This window comes from Hyperolius riggenbachi, chromosome 11 (assembly GCF_040937935.1).
Source record: "Hyperolius riggenbachi isolate aHypRig1 chromosome 11, aHypRig1.pri, whole genome shotgun sequence".
Taxonomy (NCBI): Eukaryota; Metazoa; Chordata; class Amphibia; order Anura; family Hyperoliidae; genus Hyperolius; species Hyperolius riggenbachi.
This window is the reverse complement of record NC_090656.1, coordinates 168,032,373-168,054,830: the sequence shown is the minus strand read 5'-3', so window position 1 is coordinate 168,054,830 and position 22,458 is coordinate 168,032,373. Positions and strand designations below refer to the sequence as shown.

The 22,458-nt window shown below is 42.1% G+C and overlaps 1 protein-coding gene across 8 annotated transcripts in view; it reads left to right on the top strand.

Moving 5' to 3' along the window:
• ZNF423 (zinc finger protein 423) overlaps positions 1-22,458 on the top strand; it is a 464,204-nt gene that overhangs the window by 200,137 nt on the left and 241,609 nt on the right. For all 8 annotated transcript variants that reach the window (XM_068261031.1, XM_068261037.1, XM_068261036.1 and 5 more), the window contains one exon: positions 6,642-6,726. In XM_068261031.1, the coding sequence (XP_068117132.1) occupies positions 6,642-6,726 (85 nt within the window). The remainder of the gene's footprint in view (positions 1-6,641; positions 6,727-22,458) is intronic.

The following is a 22,458-nucleotide window of genomic DNA, read 5'->3' as shown; positions in this document are numbered from 1 at the left end:
AAATACTTGGACTAAGTCATGGGCCAAGCCTCAATGTCTAGTGGCCAGTCCCCTCCCATATAAAGTTCCCTGGTGTCTAGTGGTTCACTCCCTACCATTTACAGTTCCCTGGTGTCTAGTGGTTCACTCCCTACCATTTACAGTTCCCTGGTGTCTAGTGGCCTCCCTCCCTACTTGATACAGTTCCCTGGTGTCTAGTTACCCCACTCCCTCTCCTACACAGTTCCCTGGTGTCTGCTTTAAGCCCTCACTCTCCCATATGACTTCCCTGGTGATCTAGAGCTTTACCCCAATAAAGCTTTCCTGGTGGTCTATAGAATGCCAAACATGATGCAAAATGGGGAAACCACTTGAGGGCCAACTTAGATAAGTATGCGGGCCAGATTTGGCCAATGGGCCAGAGTTTGACATGTGTGGTCTAGTTGGACCTGCGTTGCAAGTTACATGCTTGTTTTAGTTGTGTAATCCAGTTACTACTGCAGCCAAAGAGATCAGTAGGACTACCGGGCAACTGGGATGGTTTATAAGGAAATACTTATTGTAGCCTCCATATGCCTTAGGTGTACTTTTACGACTAAATGACAGCCCCAGGACCACCTAACGCCAATTGGCGTCAAGTCCTGAGGCGGGGTTTTGCAGGAGATTGCGCACGCTTTTACACGTAATCAGTTGCTCTCCGTTAAAACGGAAAGAAAACTGATTTCCAAAGTAATGTAAAGTAATGTTTTCCTATGGCACCTTTCACACTTAACGCGTTTTAACTGAAATCTTCTCCCCAATGCACTGCTATGGAAAAAACGCGTACTAACGCACACCAACTGATTAAGTGTAAACGGGGCCTTAGTATTGCTGTGCATTAGTCCACCTTAAATATTAATATTAAAATATTTTCTAACGTGCAACTTTAACGTCGCACTGTGAAAGAGGCCTTAATGCTGCACATTTAGAAACCTTAAAAGTTAAATTTCACATGCAAATTCTAAAAAATATTTGTGTGGGAAACCTAATGGACTCTAATAATTAATATGATTATTTTCTAATTGTTAAAAAATATGATGGGATTGTTCATAAAAAGAATGCATTCCTTTTATTTTACCCCTTTTGCTAATTTCCTGGTCAGAATTCAGTCTCAGCTGAGCAGCATCTGTGCAATAAGCTAGATTTGGGCCCTGTCTAACTTACTGTTATGATAACTCAGTTCTTATCTTTTTCCTCCGTAGTTAAGATTCCCTTTAAAGCCGCATCTACACGCGTAGATGTGGCTCCGATCCGGCGGCTCGATTAGCCGCCGGATCGCCTCTTCCGCGTCCGCGTGCGCCGGATTCGATTCCCCGCTCGTCCCCGCTTATCTTCCGCTTGATTCCCTGCCATTGTTCCCTCGCGGGGAGCGAGCAGGGAATCGGCGGTGCGGAGATCCGTCCTGTCGGATCTTATCGAGCCGCATCAGCGGCTCGATTGATAAGGAACATCGGAGCCGCATCTACGCGTGTAGATGTGGCTTTAGATTGATATTTGTGTTTCATTTGTAAAATTTACATGAGAAATACACAATTTGTATATCGACTGCACTTCAATGAGCTGTCTTGTCTGCTTGATTGCTGAATTAAGAACAAACAAACTAGTTTATGCTCACCTTAATATATTACACCACTGTCCCAGAACGATAATTCTGATCAGCTGCTCTAGCTAAATCCTAGCTAGGGCAGCTGCATGCTTTTATCAGGTGTGGAATGTGGACACTGCTGAAGCCAAGAAGATCAGCAGGGCAGCCAGGCAATTGGCATTGTTCAAAAAGGAACAAATATGGCAGGTCTCTCATTACAGCTTTACTTTAAGAATCAGTATAGTGTGGTAACTTATCCTGTTTTATACTATACTCTAACACATTCCCTTTTGTAATTTTGTGAATACATGCACTGTTCATTTACAACCCAGCTAAGCCACAAATTGATTGGCATATGAAGCACTGACAATTCTTGGCACTTTATTTGTATACATGATGCAATTATTTTATTTATGAATCTACTCTTATACACTTGATCGTAGGAGTCTTCTATCCTTGTCTTATGCATTGTAAAATGTTAGTGTTGTTATTAGCAGTTGTACTCCCTTTATTATCCCTAAATTATACCCCATGGGAGTTTTGTTTACAAGCGATGCTGCTGAGCTGACTGTGAATCATATTCCCAATCTGAAATAGAACCATAGATCTTCCTAAAAAGATTATTTTACTTTTAACTACCCGCTCTTCTCCTCCTTCAATACGTGTACCTGTGTTCTCTGGAAGCTATGCGGCACTTATTTGTGTAGATCGAGCAGAAGAAACCTTAAAGGGAACCTGAAGTGAGGAGCATATGGTGGCTGCCATATCTATTTCCTTTGACATAATACCAGTTGCCTGTTAGTCCTGCTGTTTTTTCTGGCCTCAGTAGTGTCTGAATCACACACCTGAAACAAGCATGCAGCCAATACAGTCAGACTTTAGTCAGAAACACTTAATCTGCATGCTTTTTTAGGATATTTGGCTAAGGGCCTATTCACACTGGGTTTATTTTCTGCAGCTTTCCAATGCTTTGCTGATTGCTGGTGATCAGCAAAGCGCTATGACACATGTATCCCTAGTCTCACTGCAGAATCACTGAAGTGCTTGCGTTGCATGCAGATTTTTAGACCGATCGCAGTGCAATTCTCATGCACTGAATGAGAATTGCAAAGTACTAGCTTCGTAAAAATCACAATCGCTAGGCGAGGGCATCAGCGAGACAGCCAGGCCACTTGCATTGTTTAAAAGGAAACAAATATGTCCTCCTTCTTATCAATGTCACCTCAGGTTGCCTATAGGGCCTGTTTCCACTACATGCGGTGCGATCATCGCATTGCTGTGCGTGCAAACTGCATGTCACGTGTATGCTTAAAAACATGAAGAGAATCGAGAGCCCAATATGGTGCAGTATTGTCAGGTAAAATGAAGAGTTCAATACAATTTTATGTGTATATACTCACAAACACGGGTTACCACTAGGCAAAGACTTTAAATGCAGGTGGGGAGCATTAGGACCTGACCCCACTCAGGTTAAGAAGTCACTCTCTGTAGATAGTAGATGGGGATGCACCTCTCCACCCAGGGTGGACTAGAAGATCAGCAAAAGGTCGGTATACAGAGGTGCCAGAGTAGAGTAAAACGTTTAAAGAGGCACTTAAGTCATTTAAAAAAAAATGAGTTTTACTCACCTGGGGCTTCCCTCAGCCCCCTGCAGCCGATCGGTGCCCTCGCCGTGTCTCTCTGATCCTCCCGTCCCCGCCGGCGACCACTTCCGGTTTCGCCGTCAGGACCCGACAGGCATGGGAACGTGAGTGAATCTTTGCGTTCCCAGCCAAAATATCGCCCCCTATGCTGCTATTGTGGCCGGTAAAACTCATTTTTTTTTTAAAATGACATAAGGTTCACTTTAAAAACCACTTAAAAGCAGAGGGGGATTGTTAGGGTGGACTTACCTCCCTCTTACAAAAAAAGAAAACTCACTTGAGTCTCGTTAAAACAGAATTGACAAATAATTTATTCAACTCCACAAATGCAACGCATTTCGCGGGCGTGGCCCCGCTTCCTCAGGCAAAAATGGGAGCACAACTCAGTGGGTCAAGCAATAGGTTTGAGCGCCTCTGTCCGTGTAGCTTCTATTGACGCGAATTTCCGTTTGCGTTTAGATGCGGCTAAAATATAGATAGCAGTTTCCCGCGACATGCATTTGAGTCCCATAGAAGTAGTATTGAGCTTCTTCACATCGCATTGGAACAATCCTAAAGGATTTTTAAAGCAGCAGTGTCAGCCATACTATGCAAGGAAAAAAAAAACACATATGTAAGTAGACAACTTCTTGCTCTTCTTACATAACATATGTATTGTACTGTCCACTTTTTTTTATTTCAGTGAATTTTATACAGTAGATACAAAGAATTCTGTTTCTGACAGTTTCCATTTTATATTACCTCAAAAGAAGCCAATCCTGTTGTAATTTCCTCCCTCACTCTTTTTTTGCCCCTCTTCCAATCTGCATTTCATAGCTAGCTTGCTTGTTAAAGTGGATCCGAGATGAACTTTTACTCCTTGCATAATTGTGTTCCTTTCCTATTGTTTATAGGGCATTCCTCAAGCCAAATACTTTTTTGTTTTTGTTTTTAATACTCCAATTCCCTATAAACTAAATAAGCCCCACCCACAGTTTTCATAGAGCCTTGGCAGTAGCAAGGGCTCATGGGAGCTCAGTCTGGGCAGGAGGAGGGGGAGGTATTACTAGCCAGAGATTTCAGAGGCAGGAGGGAGGATGGAGGATTAGGTTTTTTTCAGTCTGAGTGCTGATGGTGCAGATAAGCTGCCTCTGTGTAATGTTTACAAACAACATGGCCGCTGTCATTGTATCACAGGAAGAAATAATCATATTCTATTAAAGCAGTATGCAGACAGATTTGCTGTTTAAACCATCTAAACTGTGCATAAGATATATAGACAAGTTACTTGTTATAGTTAGTTTTTCATCTCGGATCCGATTTAACTGGTGTGAGTACAGGATCAGATTACAGCTAAGCCTGTCACACTGAACTGTCCTCTCAGCCAATCAGTGAGGAGCAAGAATGTGGGAGGGGGTAGATGAGAAAAGAGCCAGGCTGACTGTGAGATAAGATTTATTACAGCAGAAATATTTCTGAATAGATTGGAATGCTTGCAAGATTCCTGGCAGCATAATAAACACAGAGCAGTGGCTAAATGGAATTTGATTTTGTGGCTGACAATCCCTCTTTAACCACCAACTCCCTCCAGCCTCCCAACCTGACTGCTGTCTTGCCTTGGTGTTGCTAGAGAGGTCATGTGATGACAACATTAGGGGGCAAAAGAGGTATAACCACCATGGGATGGACACGGTAGCAGCAAGACAGAACATAGCTAAGCTTCTAATCAAGGAATATCCAGTGAGCGCAGTGGCAGTAGCTTCATAAGTGGCAGCAGCGTGCTTCACTGAAAATACTGCCTTTCCACCACTTTGCTTTCATGCAGTCCTGTATAGGATTGGTTTAAACTGCTGAGGATTGCAGGCAGCTTGATAACTACATGTGCCACTGATATTAAATGACAGTTCCCCTTTCTGCCTGCTTTCTTCTGAGTTCATGTCTATTTAATGGACAACTACCAGGCTTCCACTCATGTAGGAGATAGTTGGGCTGGATGAAAATATTGCAACACTGCTGCTGTTCTACCTTTGAAATAAACGGTGCTGACAGAAATTGCTGGCTCTCTCCATAGATATAACCGCAAACACTGGTCTGCGCTAATCGTTCTTGTTTGTCTCTGTGCCGGCAGAATACCATGAAGGTGGTCATACTGTGGCTGTACATCTAACGGCTCTTAGATATGTGTGGCAGGATTCAATTTTAGGGACAGAAAAGGTCCACAAGCATTATGAAGATGAATAGATGAATAACCCTTGGTTTGTTGCAAGCAGCAGCTGATGCACATCTTCCCAGAGGCCATAGGAGATTTTGTAAGTTCTCTCTTGAAGGTAACTGACGCCTTCACACTCTACAAAGAATGTTTACATGACACTTGGTTGCTTACTGATGAAAGTGACATTTTCTGTTTCCTGCAAGTGTTTAAATTGGCAATCTGTAACTGAGTCTGTTTGATTTTTCTTAGTAATATTATAGATATTACCAGTGCTTGTGTTACGCGTCTAAATGGGCTAGTCTTATGCTTTAGTGCTGTTTCTATAGGCCATCATGAATATCGTGGACTCCAGCATATGCCCAGCCTGATTTATTTAATGAAGCTCTCTCTTTACTGTACAGAAAATGGCACAAGCAATCTGTTAAGAAGTGTATTTGAGATCACAATCATCACTGTATTTATACTTACCCGGTGCTTCCTCCAGCACCATGAGGTGCCTGGGCTCCCTCGCCGTCCTCTCCAGCCGCTCCGTTCTCCTGTAATCGCCGCCGGTATCCATCCAGTTGTGGGTAGTCGTGTAGTTCTGCGCATGCGCAGCCTGGCCATGTGTCTGGGAGCATTCTGCGCCTGCGCAGTACTACTGTGCAGGCACAGAACGCTCCCAGGTTTGGAAGTGCACGGAGAGGGCGCGCGAGCGGCCGAGCCACGCATGCGCAGAAGAGCGCTGTCTGCCGCCTGAAACAAATAGTATGTAGTGGGGCAGTGCGCTGTGTTAGGCTCTTATACCACATGCAGATCGCACCACACCATGGTGGCAGTTGAAAACTGAATCCCGAATGTGCTAAATGCTGATTCTATGCATATGCTACATTTTGAGTCTTTTGCTCCTGATTGTTTAAAGTGACGAATGGAACATATGTATAAGTGTTCCCAGATATTGGTGGCCTCCCCTTTAGCAGTCAGCCAAAATGGATCATAAATGGCCAACTGCTATGGTAGTTCATGCTGCATGTGTTTAAGAGGGTGAAAGCCACAGGATACACAGGTTACTCATCGGGACCCGAGACTTGTGGCCTCCTGATGCCTACTGTTCAACTATACTGTTCAAATGTGAATTACACTACAGCACTCAAATATGTTTGTACTTTTTATTATAAATCTCTCAAAATTCTTAATTGCTATTTTATTTGTGTACACTTAATAGAAGAAGACTTATCAGTGCATCAAGTGCCAGATGACCTTTGAGAACGAAAGAGAAATTCAAATTCACGTTGCCAACCACATGATAGGTAAGCATCTTTTTTCTTCATAAAACCATTCACCAGGTTCGTACAGTTCAGTCTTTCTTCCTAGCAGTATGAGATCATGCTGAAATGGTCTTTTCATGCACACAGAACTTCGTTTTAGCCTTGCAAAAGGGCCTGTTAAAGAACCTTACTAGCAATTTTACATGCTTTTTTTTTCCTGTCGTGACATGTGAGTGGATGTAACGTTCCTGGAAAAAGGCAAAAATTGGGTTGCGTGTATTTGTCAAAGTACAATGTTGTTTTCCGTCTGTATTTTCGTTGTTTCGATTAATGCCATAAGTGTGTCATTGCTAGAGCTTTTAATATTTAAATAGACATAGTGCCCAGAGGCCAGATCAAGGCTATTTTTACATCACTGGATTTAATAACCTGAGCCACAGAGTAGTAAAGCTGTCTCTTTGAGGCATTGTCCAGCTGACTGAGCTATGGATGTGTATATGTGGATGGAAGAGGGAACGGGAGGAACAAGGAGCAGACCCTAATGCCTGTTTGTTTTTTCAATGCAATGGCAATCAGCTGAGAGTATCAAAGCAGCTAAATTCCCTTTCCCCCTGGAAAACTGGGCATGCCCACACAGACATCAGATGTTTACTATTCTGAATATAAATATGTGAGTGGTTGTCAAGTGTAGATCTGTACATAGCTTCATTCTGACAGTGCACTAAAGATCAGGTTGCAGATCATAGAGCCAGTCTACAAAGCTCTTTCTATATCCTTCTGGAACATCAGGGGTTCTGTAGAGTCAGCTGTGCTATAGCAAAAGGCATTTGGGGGTTGAATCATGATGCAGAAACAGAAGGCAACAATTCAACAGGTTATGTGATTAACTGATTATTATTTTTTTTAGTGCTATAAGAGATGGTGTCGGTATTAGCTAAATGAAATGTATAAAAAAAAAAAAAAAAAAAAAACAAGAAAAAAATGTGTCTAGTGAGGCTGGAGCTGCAGACAGGAAGTGAATAGCGTAAGTTCAGATCTGTCATGGTTACAATTTTTGCTGGTGGTGACTACTGGTTAAGGACTGAGTAGCTCAGCTATGCAACACAATTTGCAAAGATGTTATTTTCATTTCTCCCCTCTCAGTCCACTATTTGTTACTGCTTCCCTTAGTGAAATTTCTCTTCCTCAGCCTTCTTGCTTCCTAACCCTTCTTGCTTCCTAACCCTTCTTGCTTCCTAACCCTTCTTGCTTCCTAACCCTTCTTGCTTCCTAACCCCAACCTTCTCCCCAAACTTCAAACCCTTCCACATGCCTAGTGCTGTGTTCTACAAGAGGAACCGTAACCGTAGCAGAAAATACAATATTAAGAATACACAGTTTTACGTTACTTGACCTAGTTTCAACATCAGAAATGTTTCTTATATTTATATATTGCTGTATATAGGTTTGTAACTTCGTCTTTCAATTGATGTTTAACTTATGGAATGACATACCACAGTGATTGGGGGGAATACCACAGTGATTTACCTTGCCGCCAGTGTAAATGCTAGCATTACTGATACATTTAAAGAGACTCTGAAGTCTCTTTTTTTTCCCCTTATTTTCTCATACCAGCTTGTTAAGAGTTAATGCCTAAGTGAAGTCGCCACATCCCCGCGGCAGAGCATTATAGCTGAGGATTAGCCCTGAAAAGATTCTGGGCTGGCAGGGCTTTACTTCCTCAATGAGGCAGAGCTTTAGGCTGTAGCTCTGCCTCCTCTGCAGTCAATCTCTGCGGATCGCCGCCTCTCCCTGCCCCTCTCAGTCTTCTTTCACTGAGAGAGGGCGGGGAGGAGGTGGAGACCTGAGGAGATTGCGTAGAGGCAGAGCTACAGCTCAAAGCTCCGCCTCTCCAGGAAGAAAAGCCCTGCGAGCCAGGGCAGCATGATCTGCGACCTGCAAAGTCGTAGAACTTTAGCGATCGGCTGTCATAGGCTTCAGCCTATGAGAGCCAATCGCTCTCTTGTGCCCCAAGTCGCAGCGTTGTACTAAGTAAAAAGACGGCGGTTTCGCTGTCTAACAGTCTCCGAGCGGTGATCGCTACTGGGAGCTCCGCCTACCAAGCAGGAGATGTGCGCACAGCCTGTGCGCGATCTCCTGCAAACTGAGGACCCTGGACTTTACGCCGATCGTTGGGCATTAGGCGTTGGGGCTGCCGCCGTAGCCACGCCTGTCGGCGTGACGCGGTCGGCAAGCAGTTCAATCTGGCTGTAGATTATGGCTGGGACATTGGACTTGTACCAGTGTAGGTATTAGACTGTCCTCTGAGGGACATTTAGCGACAGGGATAGTTTGATGTACTCTGTAAAGTGCACTGGAAAATGTCAGTATTATATAAATGCATACTGATAACAAAATATGGCAATCTGCAGATCTCCAGAAAAGTGCTCTAGTTTCTGCAAAAATGACAGCACTTTTCTAGCTAATAGAACTCATTGTCTTAAAGGGGTAAATTAAAATGGATATATGTGTAGTGCTATATGTGGAATAAATGTAGTGCATACACAGGATTTATATAAAATCCGTGTATATAACTTATTTTTTATAATTTTTATTGAAGAGTAGTGGTGACCAAATAATTCTCCCACTGAGCAAATCTCCATACATCCGCTGAGGGAATTCGATTCATCCACTCCTTCAGCTACTAATGTATTAACTAGCTGCTACTTGATCCACAGCTTCTGGTCAGATGATATTAATATTTTCGTTTGCTGGGTCAGTGGAATTTTGCAGTTTAGAATACTTTTTCATTCATCACTGTTTTACAAACCCTTCTTTGTCACTTGATCGATGGGACTAAGGGTTTTTCAAACAGACTGTTTTTTTTCTTTTCCTTGTGGACTATCTGTGATTTTTGTTGTTGTTGTTTTCTGTTCCGATGTTATGGCCTGTTGCCATTTGCTGGAATGGTTGCAGAAATGCTTTGTCACGTTCTTCAAGGTAACAAACCCTGCGCATGCTGCCAGCTTAGCCCACACATATGGATATGTGCATATTAAGCATGAACATAATTAGTCTGCATATATAATTAGTGGGACACAAGAATAAATATGAGATTTGGCACTGTAGACTTTCTGTACAGGAAGCTGTGCTGTTTTGACGTAAATACACCAAAACCTGAACACCAATGCTATTGCTGACCTTATTACCATTGGAGAGATTTCACTTCAATTTCTGCTTTCAGTAATCCTGATACAAGTGTGGAGAAGGAGAAAACATTTTCCCAAACATCTCAGCACCAATAAATATATGAAAGTGTTAGAGCTTTGTTGCCACTTAACCTCTTGACGACCAGCTAACGCCGATTAGCGTAAACTGGTTGTCTGCGGGTTACCATGGAAACAGCCGCTCGATCGAGCGACCTTTCCATGTCAGTTCACGGAGGGTGTCTCCGTGAACAGCCGGAGAGCCGCCGATCGCGGCTCGCCGGCAAAATGTAAACAGGCGGGGAAGAAATTCCCGCTGTTTACATCATACGGCGCTGCTGCGCAGCAGCGCCGTAAGGCAGATCGGCGATCCCCGGCCTCTGGGGACGGAAATCCGTCCTGCGCAGCTCACAGGGGGAGGGAGCGGGAGAGACAGCGGAGAACGCTGCGGAGGGGGGCTTTGAAGAGCCCCCCCCCCCCGCTAACCAACTGCAGCCGGCGGCGATCAGACCCCCCCAGCAGGACATCCCCCTAGTGGGGAAAAAAGGGGGGTAGTCTGATCGCCCTGCTGCACTCCTGATCGGTGCTGCGGGCTGTAGAGCCCACGCAGCACCGATCAGTGAAAAATCCCCTGGTCGGCAAGTGGTTAAAAAATAACTTCTACTACGGATTGAACTTAATTTCAATCAGTAGCTGATACCCTCTTTCCATTGAGAAATCTTTACCTTTTCTTGAATAGATCAGGGGGTCTGTATGGCTGATATTATGACAAAACCCCTTACACAGTATGATGTCATGGCCATGGCCCTGACAGCTTGCTGTCTGTGAACCTTGTTGCATTGTGGGAAATAATGGTTATTTCCAACTGCTAAGCAAGCAGTATCTCCCTCAGTGCACAGCACTCTCAGTAAACAAACATTTCTGCAGACCTGCACCTGACAAGACTAAAGATGTAATCACCTGGGATACATTTCAGAATTTCAGGGAGAGGAAAGATTTTACATTGGGACATTGGGCAAACACTGACTAAATAATCTAGAAATTAATATTGAAAACAATAAGCAATTTTATTCATTATGTTTTTTTCGCTACAGTTCCTCTTTAATGTGGAAAAGTAAACCGGGCTCCTATTGTTCACTTGGATATCCAAACGTTTTAACCCATATATGTTTCACTTAAAGGCTTTCACTTTGCAATAGACAGTAGATTTAGGGAGGCACATAATGAAATTAGTTAAATTTCTCCAACTGTAATTTGACGTTGTAAGATCAGTGTAACCAACCACTGCTGCAAATTTAGGACCAATTTCTAAATGTGGCATATAGCTGATCACCATAAGTGTGCTGCTGTTTCAATGTAGGCAGCCACTTCTGACCCAAGGCTCCATTCAAGTGAATCGAGCTACAGGTCTCCTCATTAGCTTATGGCCATCGATCAAAGCACTCATAACTTAGTCGATAACTTCTTTATAAATATCATAAAAGGGGCAATATCCAAGTGATATTGTGGCGATCTTCATTCCATTCATCACCTTTTTGTAAATAAGCTACTAGATATTTGTCTGGTTAATTTATGTTTTTTCTTTTTTTGGTGAGTCGTGTGTTTAGCAGTTTTTTGAAAAAGAAATGTAGGCTGAAAATACATACATTTCTTCTTATCTGCCATAATTGTATTTTGTTGTTCATATACATGGAAATTTTATTCCTCTTTATTCCAAGTCATATTTCTATGTATTCAGTTTCGGCTAATTTGCAATAGAAGATGAACTGTATTGTCCTTTGCACCTTTGGGCCTAGAGCACAAATTCCTTTTAGCAAGAACATGTTGAGTTATGCGGTCTGTGTTTTTTTTTTCCAGTCTGCCATCCTGTAAAGATATTTGAAATGACTTTGCGTCAGTGCAGGGATCTCTCATCTCAGAGCCTGTTTAAGTGGTGATATTGAGTCACTTGCTTGCCAAGCTGGCAGTGCCCAGGGTTTGTTCCCTTGAAGAATGTGGCAAAGCAATTCTGCAATTGCTCCTCTTGTAGCAGCCGGCAGATAGCAACAAGGGCTTTAGGGACCATAGAGCAGGAAGCCAAATTATATTGATAATAAAGTTGAGACCATTTGTGAAAAGGTCTGCCACCTCAAGGGTCTGTGCAGGAGTAGGAAAACACCACATTTGCATTTTCCATTTCCATATATTGACTGCAAAAAAAGGCATTTACTCATTTAAGACTTATAGCTATTGGGATGCATGTAGCAAAATAGTAAAATATTTAGTGCCTTATTTGCATGTATCAGTTACCAGTTTTTATTTTTTACTGGCTACATAGAACAAAACCCTTTTAAAATAAGTCTGATAACATAGTTTTACAACTGCTATAGTTCTCTTTTGATTTTAGTTTTTAAAGCGGCATATCCTCCACTCTATGGGGGTAATTTTTCAAGGAAGGATGCAACAGAATCCGTTTTTTTACAATTCAGGTTGGTATATTTGTATCAAGTGCTTTGTGACACTTTTTCTGTGCCGTTGCGAGACTTCTGCCTTTTAGCACTTTAACTTCTCTACAAATGTCTGATAAAACAAATTGGAAAGGCAGGTGGTGCACCTGTCGGAACTGGTTTCAAAGGTTTACTAGGTTTGAACATCATCATGAACCAAGATGGTCAATGATATGGTGACAATTTTAACAAATTAAATTAGAGGGTTTTTTTTGCCTTCTTTTGCTTTTTTTTTTATTGTAGCATTTACTGATTAATAGCCTGATTTACATGCAGATCCATCTAAGCTAATGGATATTTTGATAGCAGGAAAAAAGTGCGCCGGCTGAGGGTGGACAAAAAGGGCGCCGCCATAGACTTTAATGCAATTATCGTTATTATGGCGAAAAAAAAAGCAGAAAAAAGGGCGCTGCTAAAAATTTCGTTAATAACATTAGAACATTATAGTTTTTGAGGTAGTTATCGTTTTAGAAGTTTACAACGTTATAGTTTTTGTCATATTATTTTGTTAATAAGTACAGATTTTACACTTTCAAAGGTATTATCATTAATATATGTAAAAGGGTGTTTCTGCAGAGGGAGTGGTTAGAGTTAGGCACCACCGGGGAGGTTAGGGTTAGGCACCACCGGGGGGTTAGGCTCCCCGGGGGGGGGGGGGGGGGGGGTTAGTGTTAGGCGCCACTTGGGGAGTGGTTAGTTTTCGGCACCACCAGGGATAGGGTTCTGTGTGAGGGTAAGGTTGGGTTAAGCAGTATTGCCGAAAAATGTAACGACATTTAACGGTAATATTTGTTCATTAATATATCTCGTTTGTTATTTGCAACAGTAAATGTCGTAAATAAACTTGATAACGATGGTTTTCGTTATCAAAGTTTGTTAATACCTGGCACCAAATTCGTTAATAAGTCGGGGCCTTTTTGCACGGCGCCCTTTTATCATGCACGCGATATTTTCTTTACGTGGTGAGTCAATAACCATAAAAATGGAATACAAGTCAAAATGGGAAGAAGACATACTTACTGTACCTATTGTGTGGTTCTTGAATTGCTTACAGGTCCCAAGTATCTGGATCCCATAGTATTTAACCCAATTGTCATGTGGAGAATAAATACAAATGATCTCCTCCATACTGCCCTATCATTCATGACCTCTGCTTGCATCTACTGGCTTATTCATTTTAATTTACCAGTAAATAGGATGGTCCAGTGATCACCAGTAACAGCACATATAATGTTTGAAGGGTCACACAGTTATTGCATCTTACCGGCATGGAAGAGCACCATTTTAGTCAGACAAAGTGGGAGTTGTAAGTGATTGTCACGCAGCGACTGAGCTGCAGTAATATGGGTTGTTGTAATGCACACCGTATGGTGTTGTTCATGTGCAAATTGCATGCTCAACCTATGGCTCTTGGACAAACCAACAGTAGAAACAAGTAACAAGGTCATTAAAGGAGTCATCAATGGAGGAATATGTGCCCTCGGGGTGGGGCGACTTAGAATGATGTGCATAGTCAGGCATGGATGACTCCTCGAAAAAGAGATATTCCATTACCTCAAAACATTGGAATTATTTACAACACAACAACTGACTTCCACTAGCTATTTTTGTAAATGGAATGGAACTCAAATTAACAGTGAATGTGTTAATTTGTGGCAGCATGAGTGAAATGCAGGCACCCAACTGTGCCTCCTGTAATGCTGAATTTCTCTGCAGAGTGCCTTGGGAGTCCCTTACCATTGTGGTACACTAATATAATAGCAGTCTACAGTCTTCTCCAGCCATTCATGCATTCCATGCCCAATGAGCCACTTGCAAGGTTGTCTGTTGTCATCATGGTCAAATAACACTGCTTGGGAGGTAGAAAGTGGTCCTAATGCAAACGAGGTGGGACTGATTCATATGAAGAAGAAAATTGACTTTTGCAGTATTAGAGTGTAGTGGGAGTTAGGTTGCATGTGGCCACCACAAGCATTAGTATTTCATTCCTAATCAAATGCAGAATGCAAGTTGTTCAGTAAACAGCATTATTATGTTAGATGTGATGAAGGAAACATCTGTGAGGGCTGTTGTGCTCGTAATTATTCTTGCTATTTTACAATAATTTGCGCTTTGAGTTATTTAGGCTGTGCGACTCCATTTGTTCTCAAGATCACAGCACACGGCTAATATGTAAATGTTTGAAAAGAAAAGGTAGAAAATGTTAAATTAGGAGGGACAAAAAAAGTTAATTGAAATAATTCAGATCACTTAAAGTCGCCAGTAAGCCTGGCAGGAGGGCAATAATCTGGTGGAGTTTAACATTAAATATACAACTGAAAATTGCCCAGAACTTACAATCTGTATTCTTAAGATATACTGGTATTGCCAGAAGCATATAAACTATTGAGACGATTGTTGGGTAGTACAGCAGAAAGTAGGTTTTGAGCAAAAAAGCAGAAAGAAAAAAAAATCCGGCACCTCGTTTGCATTAGGACCATTTTCTACCTCCCAAAAAATCTGGCACCAGTGCAGTTTAATAGAGATTGATGAAACCATGACAACAAGGATAAATGCAACCACATATCTTTCTGTGGTGCGTTGTACTGTGCTGGATTCACAAGGGCAGTGCGCGCCTCTGGTACACGGCCTTACAACCGTTTCACGGTGATATTCCTTGCTTTTTCCGAGGCTAGTGCACAGGAAGGAAAGTAGGGTGTCAAGTGACTCATTCTGAATCATTGTTGACAACTTTCCCCCTTTTTATATATACAGAGGTTATCCTAAAACAGCACACACATCACTAGATGATGTTTAACTATTAAATTGAATTCCATGCAGAAATATTAATTTGAAAACGTGGTTAATAATAATTCTTACATTTGTATGGTGCTTTTCTCCTGTCCGACTCAAAGGGCTTGAAAGCTGCAGCCAAAAAGGGCACGCTCAGTAGGCCCTTTGCGGCGTTAGGGAGTCTTGCCCAAGGACACCTTACTGTATAGGAACTGGCTTAAAAAATAGGAAGGGCAGAACTTTGAACCCTGGGCAACTTATTCTGTGGCACTGTACAAAGTAAGATACAAAAATGGGGTACTTAATACAGACAATGGTGTACACCAAATATAGACACTGGTACCTAATACAGAATTGGTAATTACAGTGACAAATTTAACATGAGGAATGAAATGTATAGCAAATTGCAAGGCACAAAATGAATAACAAATTCCAAGATATAAAATGGAGAGAGAGCCCTGCCCTTGCGAGCTTACAATCTAAAGGAATGAGGAGGAACAAGAAGTGGGATAGTACACAATACATGCATACCATATCATAAAAACAATTACTTCCAAACTAAAGGTGCATACACACATCAGACTATAGTCTTTGGAAAATGAAAGATCACAGACCAATCTTACCACCCTTCATGTAGTATGAGAGCCATGCCTACACAGTCTATTCTATGGAGCTGAACTCCCCATCAGACAGAAATCTTTGCAAGATGCTGCACACACAGATGCTGTACACACACAAAAGATCAGTATCTGCAAAAGATCTGTTCCTGCCAAAAATCTATTCCTGCAAATTGCAATGATAGCCTATGAGATCTGCAGATCATCATACACACATTTAACTGACATTCATCTGCAGATCAGATCCACCAGGATGGATTTTCAGATCTGTGGATGATTGCTTGATCTGCAGATGAATGTCAGTTAAATCATGTGTGTATGATGATCTGCAGATCTCATAGACTATCATTGCAATTTGCAGTAACGGATCTTTGGCAGGAACAGATCTTTTGCAGATACTGATCTTTTGTGTCTGTACAGCATCTGTGTGTGCAGCATCTTGCAAAGATTTTTTTTCTGATGGGCTGTTCAGCTCCATAGAAAAGACTGTAGAGTATGGCTCTCATACTACATGAAGGGTGGTAAGATTGGTCTGTGATCTTTCATTTTCCAAAGACTATAGTCTGAGGTGTGTATGAGCCTTAAGCATAGGGAGTAGTTCTGGAGTTGCCTGTCTCTTTTCTGTCAGGCAGGAGACTGCTTCTTTTTACACACGCACGCACACATGCGCACACACACACACACACAATTGATGTAGGATAGTTATTCCAACACACCAGCTGTCCATTGTTAGTTCCCCACAGCTGAATGAATGCAGTCCTGCAATCTTTAGTCGAGTTATGCTCCTACTGCACTTTTACTTTGTGATATCCCTTCTAGTGGTGCTCGTTATGAGTCAATTGTGAAAAATAATGCAACATTTTGCATAATCATAATTATGAATTGCATAATTGCGATTACGTTACGTACAACATACTACATTTGTGAATCGTAATTACGTCTGTAATTACACAAATACACGCAATTTGCCTTCAATACGTAAAAATATTTGCATCTAGGCTCTAGTATAATGTGCATGCGTGGCTGTTCGTTAAATAGTCAATGTGAAAAATGTGTTTGTATGCGAAAAAAGTTCACCAGCCAGTATACTGCACAACCGCGGCTATTTGTTAAATAGTCAATGTGAAAAAATCTTGTTCATATGTGTAAAAATGTTCATGTCCGAAATTACGCTAACATGCGTAATTACGACTAGCGATGGCGTTTCCATGCAAAATTGTTTACATGTAATCCGCAAATTTCGCATTACGAATTACAACGCATAATTAGGCATAGGTGTGATTTTTGCCCACCACTAATCCCTTCTGTGAAGAGGGTTTACATAATGTTCATCAGTGGTAGAATGATGACTTACCAGTAAGTCCCCGTTCACACTGCACTCAGTTCCATCCACGTTACGGGAACGCGTGCAGGAGGCCGACACGCCCGACATCAAACGGTGCATAGACTGCACTGTCTGATGTTCACACTGCATGCGTTCCGGACCAGTGCGGTTCGGGAACGCATGCTGCACGCATTTCTTCCAGAAACGCGCGGCTGACCCATTCACTTCAGTGAATGGGATCAGCCACGCAACGCATACAAACGCGGATGGTGTGCGTTCATATGCGTTGCATTCCGAACGCACGGCCGTCCGCGTTTGCTAATGTGAACAGGGCCTAACCTTCAAACTTCCCTATTGTACAGATCTTAATCTGAAAAAAGTGATTATGTCTCTGAAATGTAGAACTCTTCCCCTGTAGTCCCTGCACAATGGTAAATATGCACAAAGGCAACCCCATTCGCAGTCAGTAATACAAGATCTTTAATGGACCAGTCTAGGAAATAGGTGGAACACAGTCTTCCCCTACAGCTCTATCGCATCACTCACATTTTGATATGTTCATAGTGAGCCCATGTTACAGTGCAATACAAGCAAAGGGTGCTGATAATTTATACACTGCACATTTTAAACCATGAGTTGACAGATTGAGTTTTCTTTTCTTTAATTGGCTTGTGGTTCATCTTTAGCAGCCAGGATTTAGGAATGCTATATATAGTTAATAAGCTTAACAGTTCAGTAATGAATTACAGAGAACATATTTTGCTATCTTGCAGCACACCATAAAACATTATTGGAAGTGTAGGCACTGGTGCCTAATAACCATCCTGCTTATATAATGAAATCTGTAACCATGAGCTAAATACCCTTAACATGCAGAAGAGAGAATTAAACCATTGACTTTGTGCGCAAAATAAAATGAATGCAAAATGCAAGCTCAAACACAGTTGTTGTTTACCTATTTTTTTTTATTTTTTTTTTACTATAAGTTAGCATTAATATTTTCAAGCATGTTTATTTAACCACTTCCCTACCACAGGTTATTTCGTCTTAAAAACCACAGAAATGTTAACATTTCACACTTCTCTTTAATTGAGCTATATGTTTTTTTTTTGTTTTTTTTGTGGGACAAACCAGGCTTTCTTTGAGTAGAACTTTTTGTTAAGAATTATTTTATTTCTCAGTTTTCAGCCATTACTTTTTGAAAATAAAAAGTGCTACTGTAGATAAAACCCACACAATGATATCCCTAGTACAATGGATGTTGACAATATTTTATTTGAAAATAAAGGTGTATTTTCCTGTTTTGTGTTTGTTTATACTATCAATAATTACAGGCACCTTTTTTGGAAAAATAGCAGTAATATACCCTCATGACATAGATATAGAAAGAACCTAAGTCCCCTAGGTAACTTTTTTTCTTTTTTTTCTTTTTACAAGTGTTTTATTTTAGTAACTGAGGGGGAGGAGGCACAAGGGTTTAATAACTATGGGGGGGATGTAGTTTGTAATGTATTTTACTTTTTGTCCACTAGATGTCCCCACACTTTATCCTGAGTACTTAGAACAGTACACAGGAAGTGGATGTGTGTGTTTTTACTTTCATTTCAATGAATGATCACTGGCTTTTGGCTGAAGCCATGATCATTAATTCACAGGCACTTTGATTCGCTTTGGGAAAACATACACACACACACACACTCACTCACACACACACTCACTCACTCACTCACACACGCACACACTCACACACGCACACACGCACACGCACACACACGCACACACTCACACACTCACACACACACTATATCTATATAATTTAAATGTATTATTGCCAATATACCCTTATTTCCACTCCGCTCCACTGCACTGGATTAGTTATTTCTATGTGCTGTGCTGACACATATTTTGTGCATATACAGTATATGTAGGTAAATAGGAGCAAATACCTTATTTGATCTAGAAATCCCCCTTTGGTGTATCAATGGGAAGACACATATTAAGAATATATTATGACCTTGCACAGCCTCATCACCATGGCTACTGTGATGCCGTATGGCAGCCTGCAGTGCGGAGCAATATTTTGACAGGGTTGCCATGAAAACTAAGATTCATTACAGTGGTTTGGGGCACTGTGCAGTAGGGTGCATTATAAGGCGCGTATCTCAATTATTACAGCAGCATGTGGTGAGGACGAGATGAAGTCACATCATGGAGATCAGGCCTGCTTTAGGGAATTACATTTATATATGAAGAGGAGTTCCTCAGGGGCATTTTGTGCACCAATGGATGGGTGTGTGGGAGTGGAACCATTATAGATATTCTCCCACACTGGATAGGACCATTACTGGTGGGAAGAGACTGTGACTTATAAATGTTCCTCCATTGTTATATACAGAAGTTGAAAGCTTAAGTGGGCCGGCATATGGTGAGTATGTTTGATATCAACCTTTTCCAGAACTTAGTAATGCATACTTTATATTTTATCCGAACAATTTCTTTACTAATAATGATGCAATTATTGAAATGTATTAGTTCAGGAGATAACATAGACTTTTGAAGATTATGTATCATCTTGTCTTACTGCAGGGACCTATTATCACCTGGATTATAGTTAGGGGAGTTTGGAAGGGATCTGGACAAATAGTAGAGAATTGGAAGTTACACTGCCCAAGGCTACTCCCTTAAAGGAAATTGCAGTCTGCAGCAGCTTGGATGTATTCAATAAAAATATGACTGATTGCAAACAGGACATTAGTACACTGCTCGTCCTCTGCACACATTGTAGTGGAGGGTGATTCGGGTCTGTGAAGAAGCCTTCCAGGAAAACCATAGAGAAGGAGAGAACAGGAGCCTTGCAGTGTTCCCCAACCCTGTCCTCAAGGCCCACCAACAATGCATGTTTTGTATAGATCCACAGAGGTAGTTAATCAGCTCTGCTGCAACACTAATTAACCCACCTGTGATTGTGTGGGGTTTCCTGTAAAACCTGTACTGTTGGTGGGCCTTGAAGACAGGGTTGGGGAACTGTGCTGTATAGTGTATAATTTAGGGATATTGGAGAAGGTGTGAAGAAAATGGAATGGTAATCACAGACCCAGGTTGCTGAGGTCCGCAACCATGTTGATGGTAGGTTATGAATGCCCATCCTCAGGTTGATCTCCGTGAAAAATGATTAGGGTGTCAAGTACAGTTCAAATCAACCCCCCCCCCCCCCAAACATCTAGGAGAGGATGCAGATGGTACTAACATCAAGTAGGTGCCTACAAAGAATAGGATGATTAAAACTTAAAATGGCAAGAAAAAGGCCTACATCCAGGGAGCTAATACTAATATATGATTTATTCTAAATAAAGAATGATACAAGGCAACATGCTTCTTGGGTCTGAGCACGCTTTTTCAGGTCAAAGAGTATCAAGAGGTATGCATGTAATGACTAGGAGCTCCTATATGCCAAGGCGGTCCTAGTCGTTACATGAATACCTTTTGATAAGTATCTTCATCTTCCTGCAAGTCCCCCAAATAACAAAATAAGTCCCCAAAATAACATAAATGGGCAGCATTTCCCCCTAATTACCTAACTAGGAACTTAGTCATCAAAAAGCAACTAGGCATCATGTCCCCAAATAATATAACGAGGCACCATATCTTCAAGCTGTTGCCGCTGTAGGCTGCTCTATCATGACCCATGCTGTCCCTCCTCTCTTTCCTCACTTTGTTATAGCAGAGCGAAGTATCTGCACAGGACTTCACTCCTGTATCGTTGCCCAAGATTGAGTTCTATGAGAACAAGAGTAACTTGCCTACGTGCTTGTATTGCTAGCTCCTGTCAAGGACACTTGAATCTACTGCACAGCCTGGCTGCAGTAGGTGTGGCAACTGCAGCATGGCTCACAGCTGCTTTTCTCACCCAGCTTCCTTATGCTGGGCATACACGGCTAGATAGTGCACCGGTATCGAGCCAGCACATCGATGCCGGCGCGTCACCGCTTGTTCGTGCGCATAACGATTCCCGCTCGTCCCCGCGGGCGCTTTCTAATCAGCGCTTCGTTTTTTCTATTGTTCTGCCGGCCGGTATCAATCGCGGAATCGATCCGGCGGGCAATCAGTCCTCCCTGGTCTCCCACCATTAGTCCCAAAAAGGGTAGGGGTGCTATGGAGCTTGGAGTTAAAGGAAAGGTTCAGGGAGGGTGGGTAAAAAATCAAAATCAATTTCCACTTACCTGGGGCTTCCTCCAGCCCGTGGCAGGCAGGAGGTGCCCTCGCCGCCGCTCCGCAGGCTCCCAGTGGTCTCCGGTGGCGCGCCCGACCAGGCCAGGCCGGCTGCCAGGTCGGGCTCTTCTGCGCTCCAAGGCCCGGAACTTCTGCGTCCCACGCCGGCGCTCTGACGTCATCGGACGTCCTCCGGGCTCTACTGCGCATGCGCAGTAGTTCTGCGCCTGCGCAGTAGAGCCCGGAGGACGTCCTATGACGTCAGAGCGCTGGCGTGGGACGCAGAAGTTCCAGGCCTTGGAGCGCAGAAGAGCCCGACCTGGCAGCCGGCCTGGCCAGGTCGGGCGCGCCACCGGAGACCACTGGGAGCCTGCGGAGCGGCGGCGAGGGCACCTCCTGCCTGCCACGGGCTGGAGGAAGCCCCAGGTAAGTGGAAATTGATTTAGATTTTTTACCCACCCTCCCTGAACTTTCCCTTTAAAGCGGAATGAAACCCAACATTTCTTCTTTGCTCTAAAATATTATTTACACATATTATATACTACCAACATTTTTTGTTTACTAGTACAGCATTCAATTAGTTAAACACAGGAGTTACAAGCTCAGTGCAGAGAAAGCTGGATGCATCCGAACTGGAGATACTGTTATCTTTTGTTTACTTAATTGTATCAAATGAGGAATGTTACACATTCTCTGACTGTGCAGACTCTCCTGAACACAGCCAAACACTCAGAAAGCATTTCTGCCTTCAATACAAGATTAATAAAACCAGTTATGTATAAAATGCAAAGGCAGCTCTCAGAACAAAAAAATTTACTTTGGGAACTTGTAATTTCTAAATAAATAATAACACTTATGCACAAAAGCAAATATGATAACTGTATGGCATATAAAACGTAGGAAAACCTGTTTTTATTGAATATTATGTCAGAGTTTTATACCGCTTTAAGGCAAAGTTATCTTGAGATCCAATAAATATGCTAGATGGATTCTCTTGAGGGACGTCTGGTTCGAACTATGATAACAAATACAAATGCATGTGTGTAAACTACATTCACTAATGTTTGGTAGAGTTCTCTGTCTTATTGTGAGGTATATTAAATCTACTGAGCATCCATTTAGTTTTCCTGTATTCTTTGTATTCTTAAAGGTAAGAATATGGGCTTGTATTATCCTCCTTT